Source organism: Haliotis rubra, unplaced genomic scaffold (genome assembly GCF_003918875.1).
Source record: "Haliotis rubra isolate DU_JTF1 unplaced genomic scaffold, ASM391887v1 Scf433, whole genome shotgun sequence".
Lineage (NCBI taxonomy): Eukaryota > Metazoa > Mollusca > Gastropoda > Lepetellida > Haliotidae > Haliotis > Haliotis rubra.
This window is the reverse complement of record NW_025767117.1, coordinates 121,519-133,270: the sequence shown is the minus strand read 5'-3', so window position 1 is coordinate 133,270 and position 11,752 is coordinate 121,519. Positions and strand designations below refer to the sequence as shown.

At 42.0% G+C, this 11,752-nt stretch overlaps 1 protein-coding gene across 1 annotated transcript; it reads right to left on the bottom strand.

Moving 5' to 3' along the window:
* Nucleotides 1-3,050: 3,050 nt before the first annotated feature.
* Nucleotides 3,051-11,279, bottom strand: LOC124289104 (snaclec EMS16 subunit alpha-like). Its single transcript, XM_046725705.1, has 4 exons — nucleotides 11,195-11,279; nucleotides 10,293-10,377; nucleotides 9,816-9,919; nucleotides 3,051-3,336 (listed from the first exon to the last, which is right to left on the bottom strand). The coding sequence occupies exons 1-4, from the start codon at nucleotides 11,277-11,279 to the stop codon at nucleotides 3,113-3,115; spliced, it is 498 nt and encodes a 165-aa protein (XP_046581661.1). The 3' UTR covers nucleotides 3,051-3,112.
* Nucleotides 11,280-11,752: the final 473 nt, after the last annotated feature.

The window sequence follows — 11,752 nt, the reverse complement described above, 5'->3', positions numbered from 1 at the left end:
AGGCACAAGGTCGAAACGCTTCTACAAGAAAGAGTACAAAGGTAGGTACTACCCAAGCCGCCCACCCAAATACCTTAACTACCCCACCCACTATGCAATTATTATATTTATCCAGTATTTAAACCCCAAGACGGCCACACGTAAAAGGTCATTATAACACAGCCTTAACTGTTTCTATTCGTACATTCACACCGTTAGACTTGCGCCTGTTGCCCAACATGTTGAAAGCACTAGCCGTGTCGACTTTGACCATGATGTAAGAGCAGCTTGGGCAACCAAGGTAATTATATCGTTTCCGAAACTGGGATTATCACCCGAAACAGAGCTGGCAAAGTATATCAGTGTGGAAGTCAATCTCTTTAGGTCAGGTTTTTCATTGTTTTCAAGCCAGCATATCAAATACAGTACACAGTGGATGGGGCCTGAATTGTTATTTACGATCACAATAAACCGTGTTAAGATAATCAAGAATTGGGCAAACTGGCTGCTTATACCAAAACATGGTTCTATATTAAGCGTTTTGAGCACGAGTTTGGAAATGGCGTTTCAGAAAAATAAATAGTGTCATATTAGATAAGTTGGAAGTTATTATATGATTTATTCTTAGAGGCAAACGAAAGTATACCGGGTTTGTTAGGCAACCAGTTGATGAAGCACAACATGGAAGTGGATGTGGATATGCACTATTCTTGTCCCGTCACGGTCAAACATGCCTAGGCTGGCGTAGACATCTGCTGGTTGGCGTAGACATCTGCTGAGGTTCAGAACACAAGACAGCCACAGTGTTCACACTGTGTTTAATCTTGACAACTCTGTTGCTTTTGCTACAAAAATAATCTTAATTTAATTGAAGATGAAATACATGTTTTACTTTATTGTAAAGCCTACTTAGATATAAGGAATACGTTTCTGGGTAAATATTTGAAACATTATTTGGCACAACACAGTTTTATAAACATAATGACTTCAAAAAACATAAATGTTATAAATAATTTGTGCCTATTTTTATATAATGTTGGGAAAATAAGAGATTCTGATGTTTTTATGTAAAACCAGGGAAAATCTACAACATTATATAGTCTCCCTGGTAAAACGCATGTAACTTTTTATTATATTTATGAATGTATTTTGGGCCAGTGGCCTATTACTGAATAAATGTCTGTCTGTCTGTCTGTCTGTCTAATCTTGACAACTCTGTTGCTTTTGCAAGGGTTTACATATGTTTACAAGGTGGCATCACAACTCCTAGTAATACACTGATGTTGCTAATGACATTTTGAACGGCACGCTACCGGGAGGACAATATCATGTTCTATCCTTTATGCCAATTTTACATCAGGATTATATTCATCGGTGATAGAAATCAGCAGTCTTTCATGTCCCCCCTCGTCAGGAGTTGAAAGCGGTGGTATTCAGTTATTATCTCATCTGCAGGGTGATCAGGAAACGTTAATCATATACGTTGTCTTTGTGTCGTATGAACATTTCAAAAAGCCGAGAGGCTTCGTATAGTATTTGGTAAATCAAAACACGATTCCATACAAAGATGTTGCCAAATGTTTTATTTGAAGCAACAAAATCTTCAATCTACATATCTGACAATAGATAACAAAAAACCTTCATCAAACTGGTGATTGCACTCTTTCTAAGTGAAGAGCCTTTTGGGTGTCTTCTGACGCGATATTGCGGGGTATCGCCCAGTTCACCGTGAATTGTATTCATACGTCAACACTTGTCACTAAATCACTGATATCTAAAGACCATCTTCAAGTAGATGTGCACACTCAGCAATGATCATGTTACATTGTAAATTATCGTTTTCAGTCCAGACACTCTAGTAAATGAACGATATTTTAACCGAATAGTACCGGTCCACCGGATACCATAACACGCCGTCAGCCTTGACACTGCCCAGCCGTCGTATCATCAACGTCAGCGGCTCATGAGACAGTTATGGAATACTGGTGACCTACTCGTCTCCGAGCTCACCCAAAAGGGAGGCGCATAAAAGAAGTGGAATTTAAAGAACCAACAATGTACTCAGATTCCATAATGTGTGTCCACGTACACGTATTATGCGATGTGAAGAATGTAGCGGTTGCGTTCCATTCTATCTGGTTATATTTATACATATATTTATACATATATTTGTACATATTGCACATAGCTAATGGGTACCACAACACGCAATATGGTATTGGAAAGAGTCCCTAACTGCACCGTGAACACCTAGGACTGAACGACTACCTGATCTGTTAGTAGCATAACCTAATGATTCGTATATACCTGATTCTGCGTGCACAGAGATTCCTTGGAACCGTTGATGCTTTATCTCTCATCTACAGTACTAAGTCCCACAGTGTGCCCAGGGTGCCGTTGTACAAAGCGATCTTAGGGTTAAGGTGATCGTAACTCCCATACCTTAACATAGCCTTACGACTGTCGTAGCGCAAAGGTTGTTTTGTACAACGGCACCTGGTCGTGTAGACATGAGATTACTGAACCCGGTGTAACAGGCCGAAACATCTCTCTGGTCACGTGGGGACGCAATAGCCGAGGCCCTATCTCCCCCACCCCTGACCAGGGCTTTGATTTTCGAAGCTCTCTAAGCGCTAAGATAGTCGTAAGTGCCATACATTAACATTAACTTACGACTATCTTAGCGCTAAGAGAGCTTCGAAAATCAAGGCCCTGGTCTTTTCTCCTCGAAGTTGAGCAGATGAAGGTTCAGTCTGGGCCATATCTTTTGAGTCTTGACAGTTCTTCTCCAGACCTACCCCAGTTCTTGCCTAGGCTGAACCTTCCCTCCGTTATGTTCAGTTTATCTGAAATCACGGACAACCATAATAAGATCTTATGATATAGCCTCTGCTGAAATATAGAGGCGGTAGAGGAAGAGGAGAGGAGCATGTTGCTGTCTGTGGACGAAGTGGCAAGAGGAACATTTAGCCTGGTACATCGGGTCAGCAGAGTTGCTCACACGTGGACCACGTTCGAGAACACTATCTCAGTAAGTGACTAAAATACCTTTGATAAATGGTACATGATACACGCTAATTTATATAGTATTTAGTGTCAAGGATGGACTTGATTGCTGTCAAGGTTAGAGTGATTATATTCCGAGAAATGCCGGGCGCTTCATCTTGCATACGACCGCGTAGTTTTGATCCACACATGGGGTGTTCATCCAGGTGATCTTGTTGTCAGAATAGGAAATCTTCGTGCAGTAACCACCGGTCAGTCCAGACATGCCTTGTCTGGAGCTCCAATTCTCGTAGACGGGGTCAGATCCGTCCAGCCAGGTGAACTTGTCGAACACACTGCGGTACCGGTAGCCTGGGAACAAGACACAACAAGTTATATAGAACTCCAGACCAGCTAGAAATAACACATAGTTGCCTCCCATAACTGATATAAATCCGCTCTTTGTGAGTTCGAATCCAAAATTCGCCCCTGATCACTACTAGCCTATCAGCCAGCATATCAGTAATTGGGGAATTCCATGAAGCTGTACTGTATGATGAAACTGATCCAACTCACTCACCAGTTCACTCACTCACTCACTCACCCCTACCCCCTCCTTGGATACGAGATATACAGGACCCGCCGTGATGTTGCTGGAATATTGCTAAAAGCGGCGTAAAACCAAACTCAGTCAGTCAGTCAGTCAGATATACTGGAATAACTGTCATTATCATACCACGAAGTACAAAATGTGTTGGTGATAGTGAATGTAGTATATTCCCCAGGCGGCTGTGTTGGAACCAATCCCAGATATTCCGACTGAATGTAGTACAGTGTAAAAAGTGCTGTAGCTACCTATGAGGACATGTGTTGGTGATAGTGAATGTAGTATATTCTCCAGGCGGCTGTGTTGGAACCAATCCCAGATATCCCGACTGAATGTAATACAGTGTAAAAGTGCTGTAGCTACCTATGAGGACATGTGTTGGTGATAGTGAATGTAGTATATTCTCCAGGCGGCTGTGTTGGAACCAATCCCAGATATCCCGACTGAATGTAATACAGTGTAAAAAGTGCTTGTAACTACCTATGAGGACATGTGTTTGTGATAGTGAATGTAGTATATTCTCCAGGCGGCTGTGTTGGAACCAATCCCAGATATCCCGACTGAATGTAATACAGTGTAAAAGTGCTGTAACTACCTATGAGGACATGTGTTGGTGATAGTGAATGTAGTATATTCTCCAGGCGGCTGTGTTGGAACCAATCCCAGATATCCCGACTGAATGTAATACAGTGTAAAAGTGCTGTAACTACCTACCATATGAGGACATGTGTTGGTGATAGTGAATGTAGTATATTCTCCAGGCGGCTGTGTTGGAACCAATCCCAGATATCCCGACTGAATGTAATACAGTGTAAAAGTGCTGTAACTACCTATGAGGACATGTGTTGGTGATAGTGAATGTAGTATATTCTCCAGGCGGCTGTGTTGGAACCAATCCCAGATATCCCGACTGAATGTAATACAGTGTAAAAGTGTTGTAGCTACCTATGAGGACATGTGTTGGTGATAGTGAATGTAGTATATTCTCCAGGCGGCTGTGTTGGAACCAATCCCAGATATCCCGACTGAATGTAATACAGTGTAAAAGTGTTGTAGCTACCTATGAGGACATGTGTTGGTGATAGTGAATGTAGTATATATTCTCCAGGCGGCTGTGTTGGAACCAATCCCAGATATCCCGACTGAATGTAATACAGTGTAAAAGTGCTGTAACTACCTATGAGGACATGTGTTGGTGATAGTGAATGTAGTATATTCTCCAGGCGGCTGTGTTGGAACCAATCCCAGATATCCCGACTGAATGTAATACAGTGTAAAAGTGCTGTAACTACCTATGAGGACATGTGTTGGTGATAGTGAATGTAGTATATTCTCCAGGCGGCTGTGTTGGAACCAATCCCAGATATCCCGACTGAATGTAATACAGTGTAAAAGTGCTGTAACTACCTATGAGGACATGTGTTGGTGATAGTGAATGTAGTATATTCTCCAGGCGGCTGTGTTGGAACCAATCCCAGATATCCCGACTGAATGTAATACAGTGTAAAAGTGCTGTAACTACCTATGAGGACATGTGTTGGTGATAGTGAATGTAGTATATTCTCCAGGCGGCTGTGTTGGAACCAATCCCAGATATCCCGACTGAATGTAATACAGTGTAAAAGTGCTGTAACTACCAATGAGGACATGTGTTGGTGATAGTGAATGTAGTATATTCTCCAGGCGGCTGTGTTGGAACCAATCCCAGATATCCCGACTGAATGTAATACAGTGTAAAAGTGTTGTAGCTACCTATGAGGACATGTGTTGGTGATAGTGAATGTAGTATATTCTCCAGGCGGCTGTGTTGGAACCAATCCCAGATATCCCGACTGAATGTAATACAGTGTAAAAGTGCTGTAACTACCTATGAGGACATGTGTTGGTGATAGTGAATGTAGTATATTCTCCAGGCGGCTGTGTTGGAACCAATCCCAGATATCCCGACTGAATGTAATACAGTGTAAAAGTGCTGTAACTACCTATGAGGACATGTGTTGGTGATAGTGAATGTAGTATATTCTCCAGGCGGCTGTGTTGGAACCAATCCCAGATATCCCGACTGAATGTAATACAATGTAAAAGTGTTGTAGCTACCTATGAGGACATGTGTTGGTGATAGTGAATGTAGTATATTCTCCAGGCGGCTGTGTTGGAACCAATCCCAGATATCCCGACTGAATGTAATACAGTGTAAAAGTGCTGTAACTACCTATGAGGACATGTGTTGGTGATAGTGAATGTAGTATATTCTCCAGGCGGCTGTGTTGGAACCAATCCCAGATATCCCGACTGAATGTAATACAGTGTAAAAGTGCTGTAACTACCTATGAGGACATGTGTTGGTGATAGTGAATGTAGTATATTCTCCAGGCGGCTGTGTTGGAACCAATCCCAGATATTCCGACTGAATGTAATACAGTGTAAAAGTGCTGTAGCTACCTATGAGGATATGTGTTGGTGATGGTGAATGTAGTATATTCTCCAGGCGGCTGTGTTGGAACCAATCCCAGATATCCCGACTGAATGTAATACAGTGTAAAAGTGTTGTAGCTACCTATGAGGACATGTGTTGGTGATAGTGAATGTAGTATATTCTCCAGGCGGCTGTGTTGGAACCAATCCCAGATATCCCGACTGAATGTAATACAGTGTAAAAGTGCTGTAACTACCTATGAGGACATGTGTTGGTGATAGTGAATGTAGTATATTCTCCAGGCGGCTGTGTTGGAACCAATCCCAGATATCCCGACTGAATGTAATACAGTGTAAAAGTGCTGTAACTACCTATGAGGACATGTGTTAGTGATAGTGAATGTAGTATATTCTCCAGGCGGCTGTGTTGGAACCAATCCCAGATATCCCGACTGAATGTAATACAGTGTAAAAGTGCTGTAACTACCTATGAGGACATGTGTTGGTGATAGTGAATGTAGTATATTCTCCAGGCGGCTGTGTTGGAACCAATCCCAGATATCCCGACTGAATGTAATACAGTGTAAAAGTGCTGTAACCTACCCATGAGGACATGTGTTGGTGATAGTGAATGTAGTATATTCTCCAGGCGGCTGTGTTGGAACCAATCCCAGATATCCCGACTGAATGTAATACAGTGTAAAAGTGTTGTAGCTACCTATGAGGACATGTGTTGGTGATAGTGAATGTAGTATATTCTCCAGGCGGCTGTGTTGGAACCAATCCCAGATATCCCGACTGAATGTAATACAGTGTAAAAGTGCTGTACCTACCAATGAGGACATGTGTTGGTGATAGTGAATGTAGTATATTCTCCAGGCGGCTGTGTTGGAACCAATCCCAGATATCCCGACTGAATGTAATACAGTGTAAAAGTGCTGTAACTACCTATGAGGACATGTGTTGGTGATAGTGAATGTAGTATATTCTCCAGGCGGCTGTGTTGGAACCAATCCCAGATATCCCGACTGAATGTAATACAGTGTAAAAGTGCTGTAGCTACCTATGAGGACATGTGTTGGTGATGGTGAATGTAGTATATTCTCCAGGCGGCTGTGTTGGAACCAATCCCAGATATCCCGACTGAATGTAATACAGTGTAAAAAGTGTTGTACCTACCTATGAGGACATGTGTTGGTGATAGTGAATGTAGTATATTCTCCAGGCGGCTGTGTTGGAACCAATCCCAGATATCCCGACTGAATGTAATACAGTGTAAAAGTGCTGTAGCTACCTATGAGGACATGTGTTGGTGATAGTGAATGTAGTATATTCTCCAGGCGGCTGTGTTGGAACCAATCCCAGATATCCCGACTGAATGTAATACAGTGTAAAAGTGCTGTAGCTACCTATGAGGACATGTGTTGGTGATAGTGAATGTAGTATATTCTCCAGGCGGCTGTGTTGGAACCAATCCCAGATATCCCGACTGAATGTAATACAGTGTAAAAGTGCTGTAACTACCTATGAGGACATGTGTTGGTGATAGTGAATGTAGTATATTCTCCAGGCGGCTGTGTTGGAACCAATCCCAGATATCCCGACTGAATGTAATACAGTGTAAAAGTGCTGTAGCTACCTATGAGGACATGTGTTGGTGATAGTGAATGTAGTATATTCCCCAGGAGGCTGTGTTGGAACCAATCCCAGATATCCCGACTGAATGTAATACAATGTAAAAGTGTTGTAGCTACCTATGAGGACATGTGTTGGTGATAGTGAATGTAGTATATTCTCCAGGCGGCTGTGTTGGAACCAATCCCAGATATTCCGACTGAATGTAATACAGTGTAAAAGTGCTGTAGCTACCTATGAGGATATGTGTTGGTGATGGTGAATGTTGTATATTCTCCAGGCGGCTGTGTTGGAACCAATCCCAGATATCCCGACTGAATGTAATACAGTGTAAAAGTGTTGTAGCTACCTATGAGGACATGTGTTGGTGATAGTGAATGTAGTATATTCTCCAGGCGGCTGTGTTGGAACCAATCCCAGATATCCCGACTGAATGTAATACAGTGTAAAAGTGCTGTAACTACCTATGAGGACATGTGTTGGTGATAGTGAATGTAGTATATTCTCCAGGCGGCTGTGTTGGAACCAATCCCAGATATCCCGACTGAATGTAATACAGTGTAAAAGTGCTGTAACTACCTATGAGGACATGTGTTAGTGATAGTGAATGTAGTATATTCTCCAGGCGGCTGTGTTGGAACCAATCCCAGATATCCCGACTGAATGTAATACAGTGTAAAAGTGCTGTAACTACCTATGAGGACATGTGTTGGTGATAGTGAATGTAGTATATTCTCCAGGCGGCTGTGTTGGAACCAATCCCAGATATCCCGACTGAATGTAATACAGTGTAAAAGTGCTGTAGCTACCCATGACGACATGTGTTGGTGATAGTGAATGTAGTATATTCTCCAGGCGGCTGTGTTGGAACCAATCCCAGATATCCCGACTGAATGTAATACAATGTAAAAAGTGTTGTAGCTACCTATGAGGACATGTGTTGGTGATAGTGAATGTAGTATATTCTCCAGGCGGCTGTGTTGGAACCAATCCCAGATATCCCGACTGAATGTAATACAGTGTAAAAAAAGTGTTGTACCTACCTATGAGGACATGTGTTGGTGATAGTGAATGTAGTATATTCTCCAGGCGGCTGTGTTGGAACCAATCCCAGATATCCCGACTGAATGTAATACAGTGTAAAAGTGCTGTAACTACCTATGAGGACATGTGTTGGTGATAGTGAATGTAGTATATTCTCCAGGCGGCTGTGTTGGAACCAATCCCAGATATTCCGACTGAATGTAATACAGTGTAAAAGTGTTGTAGCTACCTATGAGGATATGTGTTGGTGATGGTGAATGTTGTATATTCTCCAGGCGGCTGTGTTGGAACCAATCCCAGATATCCCGACTGAATGTAATACAGTGTAAAAGTGTTGTAGCTACCTATGAGGACATGTGTTGGTGATAGTGAATGTAGTATATTCTCCAGGCGGCTGTGTTGGAACCAATCCCAGATATCCCGACTGAATGTAATACAGTGTAAAAAGTGTTGTAACTACCTATGAGGACATGTGTTGGTGATAGTGAATGTAGTATATTCTCCAGGCGGCTGTGTTGGAACCAATCCCAGATATTCCGACTGAATGTAATACAGTGTAAAAGTGCTGTAGCTACCTATGAGGATATGTGTTGGTGATGGTGAATGTAGTATATTCTCCAGGCGGCTGTGTTGGAACCAATCCCAGATATCCCGACTGAATGTAATACAGTGTAAAAGTGCTGTAACTACCTATGAGGACATGTGTTGGTGATAGTGAATACAGTATATTCTCCAGGCGGCTGTGTTGGAACCAATCCCAGATATCCCGACTGAATGTAATACAGTGTAAAAGTGCTGTAGCTACCTATGAGGATATGTGTTGGTGATGGTGAATGTTGTATATTCTCCAGGCGGCTGTGTTGGAACCAATCCCAGATATCCCGACTGAATGTAATACAGTGTAAAAGTGTTGTAACTACCTATGAGGACATGTGTTGGTGATAGTGAATGTAGTATATTCTCCAGGCGGCTGTGTTGGAACCAATCCCAGATATCCCGACTGAATGTAATACAGTGTAAAAGTGCTGTAACTACCAATGAGGACATGTGTTGGTGATAGTGAATACAGTATATTCTCCAGGCGGCTGTGTTGGAACCAATCCCAGATATTCCGACTGAATGTAATACAGTGTAAAAGTGTTGTAACTACCTATGAGGACATCCTTCCCATTTCCGTTGTGGAAGTCCTTCACCATGTTGTAGACGTAGTCGTTCTCAGCCTTGCTGTGGACTGTCACCATGTTACTGTCGCCCCTGTTGACAATGACAATAATACAGTAATAAGGGTAACAACTTCAAATCTTACAAGTTTCCTATTTAACATCTTAAATCAATATCCGTAAATGTCATGAAGTGAGTCAGTCAGCTGGAAAGTGATTACACATTATCATCTTGAGCAAGTATCCAGTATGACAGTGATCCTATTACTAGTTCACGTATTTCTCTCCCTTACAGGAGGACTTGCTAGTTACAAATCAACTGTTTGTTACAGGCAGGTTGGTTGGTTGGTTGGCGCCGAACTCAACAATATTCCAGCTATATGACGGCGGTCTGTAAATAATCGAGTCTGGACTAGACAATCCAGTGATCAGCATCAAGGGCATCCATCTGTTACAGTATTTCTTACTGGTTACACAGAGCTGCCACAGAGTCGTAGTGGGGCGCTGTCTTGCCCGTGTAGAGGTAGCAGGAACCACCATGTTCCTTCCAGGCTGGGAAAACAACAGAGGTATAAGATTATCAATTCTTAAGGATGAAGATGTATAGATAAGCTGGTGAACTGGGCCTGTGGGTCCAAAGAAAGGGCTTACCACGTTGTGTCCATAAGAATGTAAACAAATTGACTATCCTCTTTTGATATTAATGATACGAGTATATTTTGAGTAATATCTAACTCAAAAGCATGCAGTTATTCATGCTTTTCACAAACACTCCTACCATGTTTACTTAACGGCATCCCTTCCATTGACTGTAAGTACATGCTACAGTGTCCGATAATACATTACAGTTAATGGTTTAGTAATTGTGTTATCCAAGTAGAAGGTGAAGGGTTCGAAGGTGCAATAAGCTATGGTTATACCGAGCTCAAAGGGACCTTTTATATGAGTTTGTTATTACCGTAGATCGTTATATACATTTCGGCTAAATATACAGGAAATGGCTCGATATTAGCGTGCTCGTTATAAACGGAGTTTGATGTAAAAATCTCCCCTTACTGTGTGGACAAATGCTGGCTGTTGTTGTTGACTCTGGAACAGACAAGGTAACAGTTGAGTGCCATTCGTTGTCAATTACCCTGATTTCATGTTTTAAGGCAATGGTGAACTTAGTAAAAACAGTTAAACATGATATATGTTAAATGATTTCTAATAGTTTCATTAGGTGTATAAAACATGTAATTTTTTATGACTGATTGTAAGAAACAGAGCATACAGGAAATCAAAGCAACGTCACTTATAAATACACAAACGTTATTCACTGCTTGGTTGCTCATCCATCATACATGAAGAACTGCACTATATTACCCACCAAGAAGACATACGACGCCATTCTTCTCATTGGCACTGGCAGACTTCTTGTTGAACAAGGAGGTGAAGGCCAGTTCTGGCGACATAGAATCAGCAGGGTTATATCCACGTTTGTTTGGTATCACAGAATATCAGTTTGGGAGATTGTTACATGGCTGGCTGCATACAAACTGTGTCGCTATTGCGTAAGTGAAATTCACATCTCCGTAAACCGACGCTCAGTAAATCGAACACTCAATGTCTGGAAATACAATCGACATCTGCAACTTCCAACTGGTATGGCCAACATCTCCAAAGCCCCCCAAACCGAACACGAAGTTTGAAGAATTGGAGCTTGTCGGAGCTTGCAACCACCTTCATGCAATGTTTGGCCCTCATTCTGTGATGGTTCATACACAGATGAACTGACACAAAGTTAAGCTTTATAGGAAAATATCCCCACGCTGTACCCCGAAGGTTGTCAAGGCCGACACAAGTGAGTGACTCCTTGCTTGCACTAACAGACATAACAACCAGCTGTATCACGGACAAACAGTTATAAAAGAGATGATATGAGAGT